At 39.5% G+C, this 22267-nt stretch overlaps 2 protein-coding genes across 5 annotated transcripts in view; both read left to right on the top strand.

The window, feature by feature from the left end:
- Positions 1 to 9363, top strand: part of LOC111341230 (CCR4-NOT transcription complex subunit 1) — a 33734-nt gene extending 24371 nt beyond the window's left edge. The window contains exons 39-58 of the mRNA XM_022948183.2: positions 130 to 282; positions 984 to 1169; positions 1357 to 1505; positions 1880 to 1988; positions 2392 to 2487; positions 2693 to 2757; positions 3281 to 3461; positions 3628 to 3720; positions 3931 to 4035; positions 4709 to 4840; positions 4930 to 5093; positions 5318 to 5435; positions 5820 to 5921; positions 6031 to 6204; positions 6658 to 6741; positions 6834 to 6902; positions 7185 to 7365; positions 7924 to 8056; positions 8441 to 8575; positions 9144 to 9363. Of these exons, the coding sequence (XP_022803918.2) occupies positions 130 to 282; positions 984 to 1169; positions 1357 to 1505; positions 1880 to 1988; positions 2392 to 2487; positions 2693 to 2757; positions 3281 to 3461; positions 3628 to 3720; positions 3931 to 4035; positions 4709 to 4840; positions 4930 to 5093; positions 5318 to 5435; positions 5820 to 5921; positions 6031 to 6204; positions 6658 to 6741; positions 6834 to 6902; positions 7185 to 7365; positions 7924 to 8056; positions 8441 to 8575; positions 9144 to 9222 (2508 nt within the window). The 3' untranslated portion in view covers positions 9223 to 9363. The remainder of the gene's footprint in view (positions 1 to 129; positions 283 to 983; positions 1170 to 1356; positions 1506 to 1879; positions 1989 to 2391; positions 2488 to 2692; positions 2758 to 3280; positions 3462 to 3627; positions 3721 to 3930; positions 4036 to 4708; positions 4841 to 4929; positions 5094 to 5317; positions 5436 to 5819; positions 5922 to 6030; positions 6205 to 6657; positions 6742 to 6833; positions 6903 to 7184; positions 7366 to 7923; positions 8057 to 8440; positions 8576 to 9143) is intronic.
- A 926-nt stretch (positions 9364 to 10289) lies between these two features.
- Positions 10290 to 22267, top strand: part of LOC111341234 (uncharacterized) — a 35840-nt gene continuing 23862 nt past the window's right edge. Inside the window, exons 1-16 of one of the 4 annotated variants that reach the window (XM_022948187.2) lie at positions 10290 to 10921; positions 12475 to 12539; positions 12686 to 12924; positions 14635 to 14686; positions 14818 to 14912; positions 15834 to 15983; positions 16147 to 16236; positions 16633 to 16725; positions 16819 to 16939; positions 17635 to 17907; positions 18301 to 18408; positions 18691 to 18883; positions 19841 to 19888; positions 20266 to 20377; positions 20696 to 20796; positions 21994 to 22123. In XM_022948187.2, the coding sequence (XP_022803922.2) occupies positions 10479 to 10921; positions 12475 to 12539; positions 12686 to 12924; positions 14635 to 14686; positions 14818 to 14912; positions 15834 to 15983; positions 16147 to 16236; positions 16633 to 16725; positions 16819 to 16939; positions 17635 to 17907; positions 18301 to 18408; positions 18691 to 18883; positions 19841 to 19888; positions 20266 to 20377; positions 20696 to 20796; positions 21994 to 22123 (2313 nt within the window). In that variant the 5' untranslated portion in view covers positions 10290 to 10478. Of the gene's footprint in view, positions 10922 to 12474; positions 12540 to 12685; positions 12925 to 13430; positions 13502 to 14634; positions 14687 to 14817; positions 14913 to 15833; positions 15984 to 16146; positions 16237 to 16625; positions 16726 to 16818; positions 16940 to 17634; positions 17908 to 18300; positions 18409 to 18690; positions 18884 to 19840; positions 19889 to 20265; positions 20378 to 20695; positions 20797 to 21993; positions 22124 to 22267 lie in introns of those variants that run through there. The other 3 variants (XM_088754387.1, XM_088754388.1, XM_088754390.1) reach the window with 3 other exon arrangements.

The following is a 22267-nucleotide window of genomic DNA, read 5'->3' on the forward strand; positions in this document are numbered from 1 at the left end:
ATGAGACTGGAATGCGAGCTACAAACTGGTTAAGCCAATTGTTATGGCTAAATCTTAATACGATCTTCACCCGAAGAGTTATATCCACACGACACCTGCTTATAACTTGTTGTTGCTAATCCTTGACAGGTTGGTGGAGTGAACGCCAGTCAAACAGCTGTGTATGAAGAGTTTGCACGAAGTATCCCTGGATTCCAACCTCCTACTGCAGGCGAAGCTATCTCCACTCCACCTCTGCCAAAACCTGTCCAGTACGAACACGGAATACTCGGCAATGCTGAGGTGAGTTAGAAACTTTTGATTGCACTGAGACATTTTAATTGAATTTAATAAAGATGATTTCAAAGTCATGTGGAGCAATTCTACAATCTTAATGTTGATGGTACTCACGCATTGGCAATTGGGTAATTTTATGGAGTTGTTAAGAAAACCCCAATATTGCCAGGGGCTAATTTTCTAGAATTGAAATGACGAGCTTAAACAACACAAAGTCACCGCTGTCGAGACTGAAAATTTTTCTGTGAAACTATCGATTACTCCCAAACTGCGTTACGGTAGGTTCTTTGCACTCTCGAGAGGATTCTGAAGCGGCTTTGTAGCAGTTGTTTTACTGGCTTCTCGAGCGCTTTGGTAGCTATTGATCAAAACCTCCCTCCCTTTATTCTCGTTGTCCACCAATTATCTATGCAGCATTGATGAATGCCTGAAAGGCGACTCACGGTTGGTTGGATTGCACAGATTTGTTAGCCACGTGACAAGTATTTTTGCTGGTGTCTGGCTATCCACCATTTGGGGAATACGCTTAGCACCCAGCTTTCATTTCAACGAGGCAGCTTTTTTCAACCATCCCTTCATGTCGAGTGGCATGAAGCAGTACCTGTCATAAGCAGTACACTCAGCTTTTCCTATGGATGAAAAGAAGTTAAGTTATGCATGGAATGGTAATCAATATTATTCCTTTTTTTCTTTTGTTTATGTACCAGGCCTTTATGCCTGAAGAGGTGGTACAGATTCTGGGCAAGTGCGCGGCAGAAATCGAACAACATCTTCACGCCATAATCGCTCCACCCAACAATCAGCATGTCGTCACTATACACAGCCTGCTGGACGCTGTAGTGCAGGCGCGGATATCAAGAGACAACATTGCTGCTCTGAGGCTGTTACACAAGGTTTGTGGAGCTAGACATTGATATGTTGTCAGATTAGATGCTGTCACTCTTACTAACAGGAAACTCTACAACATGAGCTCGAGTTGCTTACTGCTTTTCCACGCTAAATCCCTCAACCTCTTTTGAAGCTTAGACTATGTCAAATGTGAACAAAACCGGCGTATTTTTTTCATTTCTTCTGTTCTAGGCTGTGGAAGGTCTACTTGAAGGTGTTGCACCATTAGCTTCTGATGCAGAGTTGTCTCTAAGATATCGTGATTGTCACCTGATAGTGCTTAGAGGACTTCAAGACCCCAGAGGATACGGACCCATGTGGACCGCTCGACACGTAACCAAGTAAGTAACAAGAACTGTTCATAACGTTGTTTTCCATTCTATATGAGAAGTGATTATTTCCAATTTACACGGCCTTTACTACGGGTTGGCGTCTTCAAGTTGACGTTGTTTGATCGGTAGGTAGGTTTTTATTACAAGTAGAAAACACTGTCAATGAGACAACAGAAGTAGTTAATATTAGGATAAAACACCAGTTTCTCTTGCACAACCATCAGGAATTTTTTGGTCATAAGTCACGGATTTAGCATTTACACACGGGAAGAGTTGGCGTACTTCCCTTTTCTGCCCTTAAAAATCTGGGGATTGTACGCCATGACTTGATGTGGCGTCATGACAGCTAATTTTGTTTTGTTTTTTTTTTAATTTGTTTTCAGGTTCGTGTGTGATTGTCCTCCTGACTTGAAGTTTAACGTAGACGCCATCGACACTCTGATCCGTAGCCACTTGATCAACATGAGAGAGTTTGATCTTCATCTCGTTCAGGTGTGGTAGCTATGTGTGGTCATCTGCTGTCACTGATTTCCTCTTGAGTGTATTTCGAGGAAGCACTGATGACCTTAACCTAATTACAGCACGAATGCCACACTGAACAAAGTAAACTTAACAGAGCCAAGTAGAATTCATTGTAAAAACAATCAAACTGCCAGGAGCGCGGGAAAACGGGAATGAGTTAGTTGCGATTGATTTTGGTTTTGCATCTGAATGGTGGAGAGTGTAGCTTGGCTCTTTTCAACCAATCGCATAGCAATGGCAAGGAACACCCATGCAATCTCGGATGACGTTTGGCTCTCATTTAAAAAATTGCTTTTTTAAAATTTCAAGAACAATTTTGTAACAGTGATTTTCTTTTACCTGACTTGACGGTTTTTGTTTGTTTTGTTTCTAGTGTATTGACAACGGTCACAATCTTCAGGCACTTCACTTTGCTATTCAGCTTGCTAAATACGTATCCGATGAGAAGCACAGCCCGTATGTTACAGAGGTAAACGTTGTTTCAGTTGTAGTCGCAAAGTATCAACACACACTACCAAAGATTTTCATCTTGGTCGATGTTGTTAGATTTGATACGCGCGGAATAAAGAAAAGGAGAATGTGGCTGGGCAAGGATTGTTCGGCTTTCCGAGCTCTATATCTCTTACAATAGCTAGAATTTTAAGTGATAATTTTACTGTCTCTTTTAATTGTAGAATGATCTTTATCACACGATTGAAGCTCTAACGAGGATAGCTCACAGCAGGCAGAATAATGAAGGGTGCGTATTTTATGTGTAGGAAATAAGATGATTTCGAGTGCGATTTGATGTCAAGTGAGCACGAGTAAATTTTCCAAAAGCAACAAAATTGCGCAAGCCTGTAGGGGGAGTGAAATTTGTAGTCTGAAAAATTTAAAAATTTACCTCAAATTGCACGAGAAATCATGTAATTACTTGTTAATAATTTACATGCAAAAAAGCATCACAGAAAGTCAAGACAGACGAAATTTGAACAGTGCGAGCGCGCTTTTTGTAATTTTCCCTCGTGTTACAACTTTGGACTCGTGTTACCTGAAAATGCACTCGTTTTCAGCCAAACGCGCGTAATTTTTTCATGTATATTATGACATCTGTTAAAATTCACCTGTCAAAAGTGTTTCATTTTAAAAGAATACATTTTGGATTGTGAAACGCTGTTAGTCAGCTGAAAAGAATCCACTACGTCCTGGAATACTCTCGACACTTGAATCAAGTCGCTCCCTGATGTTGTATTGTTTTTGGTTTTTTTTTCACAATCTTCTAGTTTGTCGTCTTTGTTGGAAGCCTCGCATAATGGCCCTCCTTCCCAGTCTGTCGGCGGAGGGCATCACGAAATGGGTGACAACAAGGCACCTGGAGGGCCTACATCTTTGACCTCTAGTGTGTCATCAGGTGTGAGCTCCCATTTCCAAGGTTACGAAGATCCACCTGGTCTGCACGAAAAGGTAACAGAGATGCTGTGATAGAGCTGTGCGAGTAATGAATTGAAACCTGTGAGAACCACGGTGATGTAGTTACTTTTGTTTAGTATGATTTTAAGAGGATGAACACGGAATTTAGTGTCGTTTTTTATGTTCCCTTAGTGTCTTTAATCCGTAACTTGATTTTTAGGTGGAGTACTTGTTGAGAGAGTGGGTTCGCCTCTGCCACCAGCCTGGAGCAGGAAAGGAAAGCGAGAAGGCCTTCTCAACATTCGTTGCCCTGGTCAGTCTCGTAATCTTTGTTGTATGTTTGTTGTTGTGGTCAAGAGAAAATAGCAGACGTCATTCGTTGTCGTCAATAGTATATCATAGTAAGAAGAAATACCTGAAGTTAGTCCTGTCTCCAAACTACGAAAATGATTGATTAGATGAAGGAATTTAGGTGCTAACAGTTGCTTCTGTATTTGTTTTTTTTTTTTTCTATTTATTGTAGCTTCATCAGCAAGGCATTCTTAGAACTGATGATCTAATCACAAGGTTTTTCCGAATCAGTACTGAGCTGTGTGTGGAGGTGACGTACAGAGCTTTGGGAGATCATGTAAGGATTATTCGTAAAGCTCTGTACTATTTCTTGTCATACTGAGCCAGAGCTAACGTAAGCACCACAAACAATCACAGCAAAGCTGAACATTGTAAGGAGTCAATGATTCCCAGGTGGCTTTAGATTTGCATCTGATTGGTTGACAGGTTGCTGCGTGTTTTCTAGGAAAATCACAAAGCGGAAAAAGATAAACTTAATGCAATCTGGAAAAAACATTTTAAAGAACACTTGAAGAAGTTGTTTGTCATTTGAACTTCCTGTGATTGATTTGGTTGGCAACCTCTGCGTGCCTATAATTCGGCGAACTTACTTTTTGCTCTGTGTGCATAGCAGCACCGTTCAATAAGTGTCAAGCTTGTACAGGAATTCTTTAAAAGGCTATGTCGTAGCATTCCTCCCATCTTAAATCGAGATCTGGTCGAGGCAAACTTCTAGAAACCGTAGGGTTATAATGACCGAAACAGAATCATGTTGTCTTTCGGCGCAGTAACATGACTAGCTTCTCTCATTTCAATGGTTAAAAGTTTTAAGAGGGTATCATCCACTTTTGAAGACCTAAAGACAAATCCATTGCACACTACTTGTGAAAGTCTAGTTATCAGTCGCGTTGGGTTTAATCCACGCATTTTAATAGTTTTCCTATCTCGTTACTTTCCTTTCCCAATTTCAGCCCAACAGCCCCACCATGGCGCGGGCTAAGTGTCACAACACCCTGGATGCTTACTGTCGTTTGATAGCGCTCCTCGTACGTCACTCAGGAGATGCCTCGAACAACGTGACAAAGATTAACCTCCTCAGCAGAGTAAGTCACTATTGCTTTACCGACTTGTGGTTCTCGATGATTGCTCTTGTCAAGATAAAATCTCGTAATGATGTTTTTTATCGTAATAGGTCCTTGGCACAGTCGCTACGGTGTTGTTCCAAGATCACGAGATTCGTCACACAGAGTTTCAACAGCTGCCTTATCACAGAATTTTTATTATGCTGCTTGTGGAACTAAACCAACCAGAGCCCATCCTCGAGGCTATAAATTTCCAGGTCCTGCAAACTTTTAGGTAAGCGAGGATTCACCCCTGATGTGAATCTCTAGAGTTCGTTAAAACAATTGTTTCGAATCATGATTTAGAATCTATCATCTATTAATCACGATTATTACTTCTAAATGTGTATTACCGTGACTGCAGGACTTTTCCGCTAAAATCTCAGGTTTATTTTAAAAGTACAAAGTACGTAGTGTTCACTCTTAAGATCTAAACATCTAAAATATTGTTTGTGTTAGCACTGTGTTCCATGCCCTCCGACCGTCCCGTGCACCAGGATTCGCGTACGCCTGGCTCGAGCTCATATCGCATCGTCTCCTGATGTCCAAGCTGCTTCTAAACACACCGCAGCAGAAGGTAAGTGAGGTCAGAAAGCAACGTACGAATTTGATGTAACGTGGTCAGAAATCGTCCATTACGCAGCACGTAATGGCAAGAGGAGAGGCAAACAAATCTTTTACAAAACAAATGTTTTGAGGTTCTGCAATACGTACCATGTTTGGACGATGATATATCATTGGATTAATACCTTGGTTAACCCGACGCCGAATGCAAGCATGCAGTATTGTCACCAACAATCTTCATTTAAACAGATTTTAAACTCGGAAAAAAAACGTAATGGAGCACTTAAGTAACTAAGGTGCTGTTTAAAAAGTCCCTCTTCCTTTACCACAAACCCTCCTTTCACGATGTTTTGGTCGTGCTTGGAGTTAAAGTTTATGTTCATTTATTTGTTTTTAGGGCTGGGTTTTGTTTCAGCAGCTGCTAATCGATCTTTTCAAGTTTTTGGCTCCATTCCTGAGAAACGCCGAGTTAGCTAAACAGACTCATTTGCTTTACAAGGTTAGTACAACAGGCGACAAAATCAGTAATCTGGTATTATTGATAGATTTCAAATGAATTTTGTGCTTTAGTTAACTCATCGTTATTTTCTCTTCGTTACCATATTTAGGGTACATTACGCGTGTTGTTGGTCCTGCTTCATGACTTCCCAGAGTTCCTATGTGACTACCACTTCAGTTTCTGTGACGTCATCCCTCCCAACTGTATTCAGATGAGGAATCTTATCCTTAGTGCTTTCCCTCGAAACATGAGACTCCCAGACCCCTTCACGCCAAACTTGAAGGTAAAAAGCTGGCGCAGATTAGGCATTCCTTTATATAACATCTCTGTTGCTTATCTTCAATAAATTAGTGCGGAAAGGTTGCATGATAATATGTACTAAATAAAGCTACTAAAGTGCTCAACGAGATTTGCAAGCTTTGAGCGCCTTTCAATTGAGCGGCGTTAAAACAAAAGCGAAGCAAGCAAAATACCCAATCAGAACATAGAAAGACCACAAGAAACTGTTAAGAAGTTGAAGAAAAAACAAGACATCTGCTTGAGGGGCGGGAAAAGAGTGGTAAGGTGAGAGAGCGGGACGCCCTCTCTTGACAAACCACAGAGCGTGTTAAATTAAAAATTAAGGACTCGCGGACTGTTTTTGATTCTCAATATCTCCATTTGTCACAGTGTCTGAAATTCTGGTACATGGCCTTAAGTCCTTGTTAATTCTTTCCTTCTGACTATGCTAACACAGGTTGATTTGTTGACTGACATCGCTCATTCGCCACGTATCCTGACGAACTTTGCCTCTGCTATCCAGCCTGCCACCTTCAAGAAGGTAAAATGCTCTGAGAAGTCTGTGTTATTTAATACAACTTACAATTTCATCTTAGCTCAAAATTTGTTTTGTTTTCTTTTGTTTTTGTACAGGAGTTAGATTCGTATCTGAAGACGCGTGCTCCAGTAACCTTCCTGACGGAACTCAGAACGCATTTGCAGGTAATATTTTGTTCTCCTTTCGATTTTTATGGTTTTATAAATGACTGTGTTAAAAAAAGAAAAGAAAAGATGCAAGGGAGGGTTGGAATGAAATCGCAGTGGAAGCATTGTTAATGATGATTGAGTGATGAAGTCACCGCGGTTTTGTAGGAAGCTGTAGCAATGACTTGGAAGAGCAACAGGAGCATTCTTTGATCCGCTTTTACAACTGAAGAAAGTACAAAGTACCTTTTGTGATTTGTGAGTGTAAGTGTTCTGTTTAATTATATCTTGTCTCATTAGGTATCCAATGAAGCTGGAACGCGCTACAACGTTCCTTTGATGAATGCCTTGGTCCTTTATGTCGGAACCCAAGCCATTACTTATATTCACAGTAAGAGTGGTACCCCATCCATGTCAACCATCACTCATTCGTCGCATATGGACATCTTCCAAAATCTGGCTGTAGATTTGGATACTGAAGGTACAGACTTGACCTGCAGTCGAATTGCATTGAGCGGAAACCGTGAGAATGTTTTTGTTACAGAGGATTTGTTTAATTGGGATTAGGTTGATTTGTTGTATAGCCCCCAGTGATTGGTGTAGAAACTATGTTCAGTGTTATAGCTAAGAAAATGGCCTGCCGGTTGAGGAAGCCATACAGCCGGCTGTGTCTAGTCGTTTGCAACATCTTGTCTGCCGGGCTACGAAGCTTTTAGTTTGCAAAATGGCGATCCGAAACAGAGGGAGACACTACAGTTCAGTTAAGACCAGTGAATTCAAAGCGACACTTCATCTCACCTTAATAATTCTGCAGCTTAGATGTAGTTCGGTATATATTTTGACCTTTTCGTTTTCAAACGGCTTGGTATTTTTTGGTATTTTTTGGTATGTATGATGTATTCCTCGATTTTTCTTTCTTTTAAACGGCATCTGTGGTCCTTTTTTAGTTTTGCGACACTTGGCAGTAATCGCAAAGCGCCTTGAAGTGCTGTAGCATGGGGTACTCTAATGGATGACAAAGTTATTTTTGCTTCTCCAGGTCGATACCTATTCTTAAATGCGATTGCAAATCAGCTGCGGTACCCGAACAGCCACACTCATTACTTCAGTTGTGTTCTGCTTTATCTCTTCGCTGAAGCAAACACAGAAGCCATTCAGGAACAGATCACCAGGTGCGTGCAGATTTTCCCAAAACTATCATTTTTTGCTCTACGCTCAAACCATTTTGTTCCGAATACAGCATCCTTTTTACTCTACAAATCTAAGAGGCTTTGGCTGAAACTGATTCTTCGCGACGTTTGATTTGCTCGTAAAACGGACGAGATGGAAAATGAAAATGAAAAAAAGACGCGTTTCTGTGCAAATTTTCATCCCTAACTCTTACTTCATCGGTAAACGATCCCTGTCTCCTGCGCTGAATTATTTAAAGAAGTGCTTAGATAGGAGTTTTTTATTTACTCGATATCTTGTCGCCCTGGATTCCTTAACTTATCTTTGATTAATTTGATGACTATAAGCAAACATTTTAACGATGTTCCAATTTTATTGTTTTTCAGAGTATTGCTGGAGCGTTTGATCGTGAACCGACCTCATCCGTGGGGACTGCTGATCACCTTCATTGAGCTCATAAAGAATCACCAGTACAAATTCTGGACGCACGAATTTGTTCACTGTGCCCCAGAGATCGAAAAGTAAGATTAAATTTCGTCTGTGATTATAGCGCTGCTCCTTTAGAATAAGCGTTTATCCGATAAGCTGAGAAAATATGGTTGCACGTGATGTCTTAACGTTCAGATACGTGGTGTAAATGTCACATATTTATAGCTGTTACATCATTCATTTTGGTAAACCAAAAAAAAGGCGCCCGAAAGTTGCATCGTTTTTTCGATTCTTCGTGGATCCAGAGAAACTGTTCGTGCCCCACATGGAAATTGAATACGGTCTGGTAGTCTACCGCCAGATTGCTGAGCATTGCGTGACATGATACGTCATTTTGATGATCTATAACCTTATTGACAATGGCTCTCGACCAATAAGCGCGTGAGAATTTGTACGGTCGTTGTAAAAAAAAAAAAAAGGAAAACAGCACTATTTTTGATGCCCAAAGATAATTATGTAAAACTCATTACTGATCTTGTGGGATAATTCTGATCGTAAACGGAATGGTTTGTTATGATGAATGGACTAGTTCGTACCATCGGTGAGAGACCTATGTTGCTTAATGGTTTTCCAATAACTTTGTACATATCCTGCCTGCAGGTTGTTCGAGTCTGTTGCTCGCAGCTGTATGCAGCAGAAACAGGCACCGCCCCGAGATAACGCTGAGAGCCGAGAGTGAACACAGAAGAGTCAAGTTGTAAATTTGTACATGGAACGTTGCTGAACAGGTGTAAACAGACACAGTCCCTATGACAAGAAAGTTTTTTGGCGATTTTGTAATTTTTTGTATCCTAGACTGCTGAATAAACAACGATTTAGAGAGGTTTTGTAATCGTTACGGTGGCCAATTTACCACTTCAACTTTGTTGATATATACAAATTATTTCGTTACTCCCACCGACGCAGCCCCAAACAGTTTCTTTCGAAACTATCAGCCTTTATTCATTTGTTTTAGAAACTGTACTTTTTGTTGTCTTCGTCTCCTTTTTTTTTTTTTTTTTTTTTTTTCGCATTTTTATAGCAGAGTATTTGGCTGCATGCTTTTATTTTCTTATTGGAGAGAAGGATTGAAATAAGGCATTTAATTAATGTATGGGGTTATAATGGTACTCTTGCCGTCTTCCATGTCCCGGGGGTGAGAATTTTGAACCTTGCCTGGGTGGGGAGAAAAATTTGAACCAGCGGAATATGGAGGAGTTTTAAAACTAAAGATTGTTTCTGTGAGCAAATGGTTAGGAAGAAAATGTTTTCATCGTGGAATGTCAAAAATGCTTACAAGCGAAAAAACTAATAGCAGCACCAAAAACTAAGGTTAATCACGCAGAGAATCGTTCCACAAGAAATTGCGCCTGAGAGGGAGGATTTGAACGCAATTTTTGCACAGAGACAGGAACTTGAACGAACCAATCTTCAAAAGTTCAAATCCTTAGTCTCACGCTGGTAGATCGCAGACTATATCTGTGAGTAGATTTTATTGAAAGGAACTCTGAGCCCAAATTGCATTATTTTGTTTTTTTAGATTGCTCCAGAGATTTCTGTTATGAAGTAAAACATATTTTAAATGATGTATCTCTGACCATGATCCTTTCTGAATCATCGCTAGAGATTTTTCTGGCAGTTTCCTCGTCTTTAACATTGACAGGTCTTAGCTCGCTCGCGGCCCTTGTACCTTCAATCAAGCCGAGAAGTTTACGAGGACAAACGATAGGTTGCCGAATAATAGCCGTCAAAAGTCGTTCAACGATAAGATCACGTGGTAGAATAAATTTTCAGAGGATACGAAAAATGGCGGTATTTTGTTGTTTTGACGAAATTGATTTTCCGCTTTTATGTTGAGGTAATTGTGACACATACACAAGGACACCTGGTTACAGCAGATCACTCTTGGTGATTAATAATGAGAGCCAAGCCTTCAATCTGCCTGAAGATTTAATAATGGTTGACGACGAAAGCTCTTCGTCGGAGTGTTGTTTTGGCCGTAGGGTCATCGCTCTGCAAAACGCTTCTTGCGCTGAGGAAGAAATCGTTGCTTTAAAAGAATTGAGGAGGACGCTTCTTCCCACAGACGATAAAACGTCTTTAGATGAGGATGATTGCGAGAAAGAGTGGCTTCGCACAGGTTTCGATGACAGAGTAAATCCTTTCCCAACCAAAACACCTGAAACTTGTATACATTCCCAAAAAGACCTTGATTCCTTCACTTTCTACCTTTTCGAACGACGATTTGGTTGGTCAGAATTTACCGCGAACATAGACGGTTTACATGCAGAAGCAGATGAGCATTTAGTTCGTAGGGGATCGTCTGGGTCTGTTCGAATTCAGGATGAATCCAAGTTTAAAGCGAAGCTCAATGAGTTACTCGACGAATTTCTGAAGTGGTATGTTCATGATTTAAATTTATCGTTTAGGGAAGTCGGAGAAATAGAGCCAAATCTATCAGCAAACCGACAAACTTCAGGTTACTACCAGTATTGATTCAAAGGGAAATGGGTTAGTTATCAAATCCAGTTCTGATTGCCAAATTTAGAAACGTATCATCTTGTTGAGTACTAAGAAGAGACATATATCATTAAATCTGGACGAGCAGTTTACGCTTTGCGTAAGCTTACCCATGGTCTAATTACAAAATCGCATGTCTATCGTCTGTGTGAAACCCGTAGCACTTAATCTAAATCTCTCCGAATTTGTTAAACATTTTCGCTGTTTTAACGTTAATTTCGTGCAAATTGGTATGGTTTTCACGCACCCATCCCGGATGATAATCTAAGAAGTATGTCCAAATATTGATCCATTTGGAGATTACGTAGTCAAGATCGATCTTTGTCTTCTAGAAAAGTGCACTTAATAACGGTCTGACACTTTTTAACAAATTTATGCAAATCTTATTTGAGTGAAATATTGTTTTGTTAAAATTTCAATTGAAAAATTGCCTTAAGGGGTCATAAAAATTTCCATTTGACTGTCTATCCCCTTTATCCTTTTTTTCTGCAAAAGGCATAATTATGTTGAAATCTTAGCGATATTTTTATATTTAGAATCCTGGTTCCTAGTCAGTGTGCTCAACAGAGTGATGAAAATTGTGGAAGGGAGACAGAATTAAAGCCAGCTGGTCAAATTAGAGAAAGAAATTATTGCATGTACTGTCTTGAACTCCCTTTTCATTTATCACACCCTTGACAGGGTTTTTGTCTCAAACTCTGAAGAATGAGTCTTGGTGAAAAGTATAGACAAAAGTGGGTATCTAGTTATTCCAGCTGATATACATCTAACACAATTTTATTAGTGGTGTGGTTGTTTAAACCCTTCATTGAAAGAGGCAAAGTTTGTTACTTGCTGGCTGGTATCTTTATGCAACCCAGCCAGAGAGCCTACCATTGAAGAATGGTAGCGATTCCAGACTTAGAGTTCCTTTTGGAAGGATCCTCTTATATCACTTACGCAGTAATGTGCCATTAGGAACTGAGGAACTATTAACTGTAAGTCATAATCCTGTCTTAAACCCATTAGCCCTTAAGGGTGAGTAGCATCTAATTTCTCCTTACAATATCACCCCTGTATCATACATGACAAAGAACCTCAGTCTTGATTGTTACAGAAATACTCCTGTCAGCACCTTAGGAAATATAGAGAGAACATTATGGAGAATAAGCATGCTCATGTTAAGGTGTAAAGGCTCAACTCCCAAAATAGATTTCTTCTCAAGTCAAATGTGCAAAGTGCTTTTGGTTGAAGAGGTAGATTTTAGATGGTATTGTTTATACAGCTTTAGCTTAGACTAACAGACTTGTGCAAACAGATTATCTGGTTATATTAAGAAATATCAACACAAATACTAGTAAGTTAACTGGGCCCTTTCTGTTTTCTCAGCCGGTAAAAAATGCTGTTTAGTAGTTTGTTAACTGATGTCAGCTATGCATATTTTCTTTTGCAGGTATCTTGCCCAGGTTAACTTAACAGGAAATCTCCTGAAAAGTTTTAAATATACAGTTACTAAAGGTAAGCCAAAAAAGAGATATTTTCTTCAAGAGTTGCAGGTAGACTGTGAGGCCATCTATTCTGATAGATATCAGTTGTATTCCTAAATGTCAGATTTGTAAAGGTGACAAAAGTGGGATACATATACTTTTTTCTGTCCTTTTCAGCTCATAACATGCCAGTGGTTAGGAATCAGACATTTGTACATATCATGGACTGGCTAAAGCTTGCAAGCTCAGTTAATGGAGTGGATAGCAAAGTGTTTCCTTTAGTCAAGGATGTTGTTTTGGCCGGAATCACTGATATCTGGTCAGCAATCAGGAACACCTGTGTGGCAAAGTTTTCAAAACTTTTGGAACTTTTTACAATGCCACAAGTGGAAGAATTCTATCAAAGCTTAGTGAAGGTAGCTACAGTGTTGGAGTGAAACTAAGGTTTTTTTCTACTTACTACATGATATATCAGGGTTCGACACCTGGCTACCTGCTTTACTAGCCACTGGGCTAGTGATTTCTAAAATTTACTGGCCCGAAACACAACTTGGTAGCCCGGATCAGTTTCCCTCGAGGTCTACTTCAACCCCAAACACACAAACCTTCCTCCAAACTTATAGGCAAGGTCTTTTAAAATAATAAAGAATAGTACAAATGCTTCAAGTGCAAGGTGTTATGCAAAGCATCACAACATTGGTAAGCTCAGAGCCTGGGATCTAGCAATATTTACGATCGACACACAAGACAAAAAAAGACACCAGTAGATGAAAGGCTTATGCCTTCTTTATTGGTATTATCATTCAAATTTGAACTTTATTGTTTTTTTTTTAATCAACTGTGAACTTCAAGTAAACTAATTATTATTTCTTTCAATTCTTCTACTAGCCAGCGGGCTATTAAACATGTTTTTTTTTACTAGCCTGACCAAATTTTTACTAGCCTCGGGCAACCGGGCTAGTGGAGATGTCGAACCCTGTATATGCACATGTGGTATGTATACATGTACAACTTTAAACCTTTTACACCAAAGAGTGAAACTACACTAGAAGTCTTCTACACTTGATGAAGAGTGACAATAAGAAAAAGAAACATTACATGTAAAAGCAAGCACTGCCTGAGTTACGTCTGTCCAAATCCTGAGAGCTAAGATTATAACAAATATGGATCATGTTACTGTAGGTACTCTTGACCGGTATATCGATTGAGAGTTGTTTGATACTTGACCAGTGTGTCAGTTGACACTTGGTCAACACTCAGTCAATAGCTGGTAGACACTTGGTCAATAGTCAGTTGATAGTTGGCCAACTACCAACCAAGTGTGGACTGAGTATTGGCCAACTATCGACCGACTACTGACAAAATGTCACAAGCTATCAACCGAGTGTCAACCGACAATCAACCGAGTGTCAACCGACAATCAACCAAGTATCCATAATGTTCGCTTAATAAAAGATATTATATATACAAGGCTAAAAAGATTAAGAAAAATTATTAAAATGTTAAAACTAAACGTTTTCGGCTGTTTGCCATCATCAGGGTTGAAAGTGTTGACTGTCCGTACATACCTATATATCTTATGTGATTCCCGATGGGAAAAGTTTGGAGACATAAGAAATGACTTGTTTGTTCAAACTGGGACGAATTGTTGGATCATTAGCCCCTTGACGATCTTACGCTTGTGGAATGTTTCTGCTGAGGAGAGAACATGCCATCAACCAAGTGTTGACTGAGTGTCGATGAGTGTCAACTGACATGTTGGTTGAGTATTGACAGACTCATGACCAATGTATTGACTGTTCTATCGGTTGAAAGTACCTATCATGATCCATAAATATTTGGTAGACAGCAGAGAGAACTGATTTTGAGTTCTACAGAATAAATATTTCAAATAGGTAATCTGGCTAGAGATGGAATGCAGTTCCTTTTTTTATCCTTTTTTTGATAAAATTTAAAGCCATGATGAAATAGCCATTATAGTTGATGATGGTTCACTGATTCTGACAGTCAGTTTTGTCATTGGCTGTCATCTTTGCAACCAAATGGTCCATGATAATACAATGGTTTATGTTAAATTCAGTATACACATAGTATTCTTACTGCATTTGCCAATTTTCCCATTTAAGATATGTCTGGGAAAGGAAACATCCTGGCAGGCCAAAGAGGGAGCAGTGATGTGTGAGTTTTGAATTTTATTGGTTTTTCTTTACAAATCATATACACTGTATTACATTAATTTTTTACACTGTGAATTTTTTAGTAGTAATTGTGTTTTTCAGCATTGCATTTGCTCCTTGTTCAATTTCCAGGCATGACTGCCGTGGTGTGCCAATTTCTATGGAGTGGAGTTGTATCACTTGAGAAGGAGTCTACACATTCAGAGGGACCTCGATACATGCTAAAGGTCGGTGGTTGCATCACAACCTTCAAGTCACCAAATTGTTTCCAGGTTACTTACAGTAGCTAGGAAGCCTCATCCATGTATAAAGAAGTGCACACAAGGAGATGGGAGGAATATATTGGTTGAAAAAATGTCACGCCATATTTTGGTTTATCTCTCAGTATTATGAACTTATTGACTGATTGGGAGGGCGGGAGGGGAAATATTTGGCTCAAGATCATGATTCATGGCCTCATTTCTGTTGTCTCTCATGTTTTGCAACAACAGGGAACATTTTTTTTCTTTTTGCACCAAAGCTGTACAAGTGCCATGGGGTGGGAAGGCATTTTCTGAATTGGGTTACATCAACTGGCCGGGCACTACACTTGTAAGCTTTCACTATGGTTTTGTATGGGATTGTGGAGCAGGGCCAGATGGTTCATTTGATGATAATTTTTTATGTCACTCTCCAAGGGCAAAAACTATTGATCCTTTACATCAGGAGCCTATTTTATTTCTCTGTATTTCAATGCAAGTATATAGCTAACATGAGTATCTTGCATCATATGATAGTCATTGTGGATACTTAAACAAGTAATGAAACCTTCTTGCTTTACAAGGAAAAAGTTTTAGTAAATTACTTAAACACCCACCATGCATGTTGTGCCTGATCAAGGTAATAAGACTTAAATTCTGGAGTACAGTCCCCATTTGTTCTAAGGGTGGATCTTACTGCCCACTGCATAAAGCTGTATTGGGTGGGATAGCCCTGTACATTTTGTCTACACTTATTTTCTGGATAGTGATGTATTTGTTGGATAGATACTGAAACTATCTTCAACAACAGAAACGTACTCTACATGTATCTTGAAAATAAATGTAAATGCATGTACAGCTGTACTGGTCAGTGAGTTTGTAATATCAATATTTAACTATTGGTTTTAGTTTGGGCTGACAACTTTGACATCGCTGCCAGAATACATCATGTCCTCTGTGCACTCTGTTCTGTTCTCCCTGCTTGTTCATCCACAACTTAACATCAGGGAACATTCAACTAAAGCAATATCTGCAATATTGTCAAGGTGTGAGTTTGAGGTGAGGACCACTTTTTGCAGTACATGTACACCTGTACCTAGATTTCCTTGTAGTATAAAGTCATAAAATTAAAACTTGAAAACATTAAGTATAAGAAGCTAAGAGGAATAAAATTTGCAAACCTAGTACAGTAACTATATTTTGCAGTAAATTTTATTTGTAGGTTGCACTATCATCATTCCAAGAAGTAATCAACAGATTGTGCCATGGAACACAAGAAGGCAGTGAGGATATCACTGAGGACATAACTGAGGTACATGAAGCATGTAAATTTGATTTATTATCCATAGTAACATAGTGAATTTAAATGTTGTAGAAACCTAGAAAACCAACTACCATGTACTGTACAAACTTCATGCCCTGATACAATTAACTTCCCAGATCAAATAAGTGCATTGTCAGGTGATACACTAGCACAAATGTTTACATTGCTTTTACCACCTCAAAAATTTGTCAATTCAGTCTTGTTAAAGAAAATGGAACAAATCCTATCAGAGATATGACCTGTGGTTAGATTTTTATGGGTACCCCCTTAAGCTTGTATCCTTTGCATGTTTTGGAGGATGCCCGTATCCAAAAGTTTCATTTAGAGTATTGAGAGTTTTTGTTTAGCTTTACCAAGGTGTGGAATTAATTTGTTTTGATCCAGTTACCCCACCATGCAGTGTTTAGACAACACTTTAAGTTCCTCAAAGCCCACGAAGCTGAAGGCTTGTTAGGAGTGTGTATCTTCTTGATCAAGGTAAGTGTTGGATGTCAAAGGATAAAACTCCACTTCTTTATTACCATGTGGTATCATTTTGAAGTTAACAGTTTCAATTCTCTTCACCCACAGCATATCCCTCCAGGTTATCTGTTACCCAAATGGCCGCTATATTTCTCAACACTAAATCTTTACCTGATGCATCCAGCTTCCACTGTGAGGCAAGCAACAAGTGTTGCCTTTAAATATCTTGGTAAGGTTATAAATCACTTAAAATGGATCATACACTGTAGCCATAAATGTGGCACAAACAATGTTCATTTACATCCATGCATTATACAGCTAACAGTTAATGAGAATTCTCAAACCTACCAGGGTAGAAGTTCTTATCTTGATCTTACTAACACCAAGGTCTCCCAACTAAGTGTGTTTCGTAACTAAATGTGTACCAATTAGAAGGAAGAACTAACAATCAGGCCCCGGTTGTTCGAAGGATGGATAACGTTATACACTGGATAAATCTCTATCCGGTGGATAGCGCAGTATGTTTTGGTAACACTTATCCGCTGGATAGCGATTTATCCATTGGATAGCGTTATCCGCCCTTTGAACAACTGGAGCCAGATCACTGGAGTTAAAGGGTAAACTCAAATGCAACAGTAAAGCAAGGCTGTGGACTAGCAGTGCCCAGAGGCCCCTGGCACCTCACTTTTGCTCTTGGGCAACTTGGGAATTTTAGTTTTTTCATACAAAACGTATGCTGGGCACCCAGAATTTCACAATTTCAGAGCACTGGGCTCCATTCAATTTTCCTTAGAGCACAGCCTTGTAAAGGCAAATGAACTATTTCAAATTAAACCAAAAAACAACAGACTTACAGCTAAAAGTGTAATGAAATGTAATCCATGTCGTAACAAAATCTGAATGCTTTCCCCTACTTGTCTACAGTTGCTAAAGACAGCAATAACCCTGTGTTCTTAAAGCTTGTCCTTCAAGGACTAGCAGCTGACTGGAAGGTAGAGAAAGACTTGTTAATGGCAAACCTAAAATCAAGCCATGCTCCTGGTCAGTTTGAGTCATCTGCATCAAGTACTACCCTAAATCCTGAAGATGATGCAGTTGCTTGTGGATTTGAAAGCCAAGTTCCGTTTATGCGCACCCCTAGTCCAATTTCAAGTCCTGATTTATGCTATGTCTCAGTGGATTCATCAAGCAATGTTGGTGAGTCTCTCTGCCAAAGTCTATGTTGGAAATTGATACTATAGCCTTAAAAAACCTGCAGTCATGTTGACTAAGATATCACTTAATCTGCTCCACACTTCAATTCACTTCTTCTGACCTCAAAACTTTTCTTTTATTTCTAAAAAAGTTGCAGCTGTTATATTGGTATAATAAAGTGGTAATTGAACTTTGTTTTGTTCAATTTTGGTCTGAAATCACACTTATGATTTCAAATCATACAATGATTTTGGACCAATTTGCACTCCACCTGAAAATTGTCTAAGTACAGGACCTAGAAAAGAGAATTACTCAATTTTGAGCCTTTGATGGAGAAGATGTTGCATTGCTAAAGCTTCCTGGTGTAATCTCTTTCTTGTTTGGTTTCTTATTCAGGACCTGAGGCCCAGAGTGGCTCATCTTCTGCTCAGACTGGGATGTCACCAGTGCCACCTAACAAGTCAACAAGGACAAGCATTCGTCAAGTTGCAAAACTGTTGGCAGGTAGAGAATTTGTTAAATGTTAACTGCATCTCATTTAACAGTATTTAGAAATAATAGTCTTGAGTAGGGTACAAATGAGAATAACTGATGTTGTCACAGTCATGGTGTCTCCTGCAAGGTCCAGCTGCAAGGATTTGATTACCGTGTACTATATTACAAGCCCATTATTTCATTTCATCATTTTTAAAGAGTTTGCAAATTTATTTTTACTCAACTCTTCGTTATAAATCATGTACATACTATTGTTTAAAAAGTAACTAACTACTATTTTTTTTTGTAAAGATGATGCAGCACCTTCAGCGGATTTCTTAATGTCTGAGAGCTGGGAATGGAGAGAAGGAAGATTGTTGGCTTATGAGCTCATTATAAAGTTCTTAATAACAAACCACATCCATTATGTGTTTCCTACTTATGTCCTTCCTGTATCTAAAGCTTCTGCATCGTCATCTTCAGTGGATGAAACTCTTATCAACAGGTATGGCGTCAACTACATCAGGTGTATTTGATACGTGTATTTGGTAACACTTGTATTTGGAAACCAACAACAGCCCTTTTTGGGATACCGCAACCAAGAAAGTCCTGTCAAATGGCCCAGGAATTTACCTGAGTTTAAATAAATGAAGAATGGTGTATGCCACGTGAGAATGAACATCTGAACACTCAATATATAGGTGTCTTTTGAATTTGGCCACACAATGTTGAACAGCTTGCTTTATCAACCAGTGTTCATTTTGAATATCCTTTTGTTAGCTTTGAGGTCAATCAATTCGAAGTTTCAACACTACCCCCCCCCTCCCGGGCAGCCCCTTGGGTATTCTAACGTTTGACGATTGGCTCGTTCGAATTCCCCGGGAAAAAATTGCGTTTAAAATGCCCCACCCACTATTGAACTATTCTTTTTGTGATCAACGAATGTTGTGGAATTCAGCAAAGACTCGAATTGAATTTGGTGTTGCTGTTATGTTGAGTTTTGCGCTTGTAAGCATCATTCTACGATATGAAAATTATCTTTCCAAGCCATTCGCTCACAAAAGCAGACTCCTTACCTTGAAAATCCTCCATTAAAACAAGTGTATTTAACTCTGGAAAGATTTGACACTTCCGGTTCAGATGCCCCACCCCACCCAGGTAAGGGTTAAATTCCCCACGCCTCCGGGTATGGGCGACAGGCAAATGCCTGTGGATTGCCTGTGGGGGATGTTGAAGCTTCGAACTGATTGGCGCATTACATGTAGCAGACATCTTTTTTTTTTTTTGTTATTTCTATTTAACCACTAGACCATAACACCAATACTGTGCAACAATATGACTTTATAAATGACGTATTTCCCAAACAATTCCTAACTGGAATAATCTATCCTTGATAATGCACTTTTAGCTGTGTACATGTACCTTGCACTTTAATACTACTTGCACGTTTCTTTGTGTCTAGTTTGTCAAACAAAGCTTCCCATAATCATTCTTTGTTTGTTAGAAACAGGTAAGTGGAAACAACTTCACTTTCTAAATTCGTCTTGCTAATCCACCTCCCATTCCCAACCGTCCTCTCTGAATATTCTTTTTATCTCTCGTTTTTATCTTTTTATTTATTTTTTTTTTCCACTATGCTTGGAATTGACGCTGGTAATTTTATCCTAAACCCCCTTCTTTCCTGCCCTCAGTTTGTTTCTAAGAGATTCCATTGTGTGGTTGATGTGTGATGCCCGGACTGGTGGTACAGGTAGTTTTTCGGTCCAAGTCTACCGTCATACCATACAGAAGCACCATTACTTAGTTGTAAAACTGGCTGCAAAGTTGCAAGCTGTTTGGCGGGGTTAGTTATAGTTTGTGATATTTCTTGCCGTGGATTTGTTGCAGATCAAAGTCAGACGTCGCACCCAAATCACATCCGTTATGTGTAAAGAGCAATAGCTTTGGTGTGATAAACTCCGCGTCATCTGGTATGCTGTACTCCACAACAACCATTAAGGTACGTGACAAGATTTCTGATGAGTTGTCGTGGAAGTTTTGATGAAACTATTCAGATCAGCTTTTCCTTAGTGATGATTTGACCCCATAGATTAGTCAAGTTATTACTACGCATGCTCTTCGTTCGCCATACCGGTACTGTATAAAGATAGCACCAAGTTTGTCTATCAGCATAACCAGTTTTCCCCGTAGTTGTGTCTTATTGTTAGGAGAATTTCACGTCAATTAATTATAAGAGTTAAAGAGTTAACATTTGAAATTTGAAAATATCAATTAACGAACGACTGACAGATTGAAAATGAACATGTTCTCTTTGCAGGAAGGAGAGAGCAGCTCTTTGGAAAATATCCACGAAAGAACAGAATCAGTTCAGGGCACGGACACCAGAAAAAGCAAACTCACCACAAAAGCAAAACCAAAGTGTGTTTTTATAAATCTGAAACATTGATTTACTTTATTTAAGATACTTTAATTTTTTAAGGGTTTTAAGAAATAATTGATGTTAGAACATAGCTGGCAGAATCGCGAAATCAAATTCATTATACGTAAGCGTGCTCAAAATCCTGATAGTGCACGCTGATAGCGTCAGCAAACCCGACTTCGCCAAAAATTTTTTTTTTTTTCGCGCGAGCGGTCATTGTTAGCGCGGTGAAATATAATATATTTCGCGACAATAATGGATACAAACTCGTCCTACTAGTCCGAAAGCGAAGACAATGTTTCGACCTTTTCCCTTGGGCTAGAGTTCTTAAATGAGGCAGAAAAAGAGAAAAACAAAGGAAAATGAGACTCGGCATCAGCGCCGTCACGATTCGCTTCAACTGATATTGTTGTCCGTTTTTTGCGTCGGATTTCATGCACAATTCCACCGGCTATGTTCTAAAACAATTGGTTCATGCTTTCAGCTGTGCACTATCGAGTTATGGAGCGCGCGGGAAGTTTGGAGAGCACTCAAGAAGCTAGAGTTGCCCTCGGCTATCGCCTCGGGCAACTCTTACGCTTCTTTCGTGCCCTCCAAACTTCCCGCGTGCTCCATAACTCGATAGTGCACGCTAAAGCATGAACCAAGTGTTAAATATATTTAAAGATCACCATTTCATTTTATTAGCAGTTAAGTTCTCTCAAGCCATGTATTTCGAGAGATAACTGTGAAAATGTATTTCCTAAAAATTCCCCCCATTTACCGTGCGATCTTCCCGAACATGAACTATTCCAGCCTCTCCAGAGCAAGGAGTTCGGGCTCGCTTAGGCTGCAGTGCTGGCGTCTTATTAGGGCGAATTAATGTTTAAAAGTTCGCGTTCGTTTATTCAAGCAGCCATGTTTGATTTAGAGTTCGAGTGGACGGTGGGGAGGATGTAGGGGAAAGGCTAGAAGAATCTCGCTTAACGATTGGTCGAGAGGTCTCACGTAATCTTCTCAACCAATCCTCTCCGTCAATCGCGATTTCCCTGTCTTGATGCCAACCGTTGTATTAACTGTGAGTTCTCAAAAGGTCATTTTCATTTAACCTTTTTCCGTGTGGCCATTACGACTACTTTAGCTTTATTTTTCCTACAACCAATCGTGAAAACGTTTAATAACGCTTGAGTTGTTTATGACATCTTTAAACTTGACAGGAGAGCAGCTTCTGTTGCTGTCGAAGCTGATACTCACACAAAACAACTCATCAGGCAGTACTCAGTGGCAACGCCTCACGTTTTCCCTAAGAGACCCTTCAGACTTCCAAAAACAAGCACATTTGCTCTGGTGAGTGAATCTGGATCTAAGTCAATATCTGAACTACTACGCTCTAACCCCTCCCAACATTAGCCTAACATTAACCCAACATTAACCCTAAACTTGTTAGTCGTGTCAACTTACTATCAGTTGACTGTTGTTGGGGAAGGGGAG

This window comes from Stylophora pistillata, chromosome 3 (assembly GCF_964205215.1).
Source record: "Stylophora pistillata chromosome 3, jaStyPist1.2, whole genome shotgun sequence".
NCBI classification, from domain to species: domain Eukaryota; kingdom Metazoa; phylum Cnidaria; class Anthozoa; order Scleractinia; family Pocilloporidae; genus Stylophora; species Stylophora pistillata.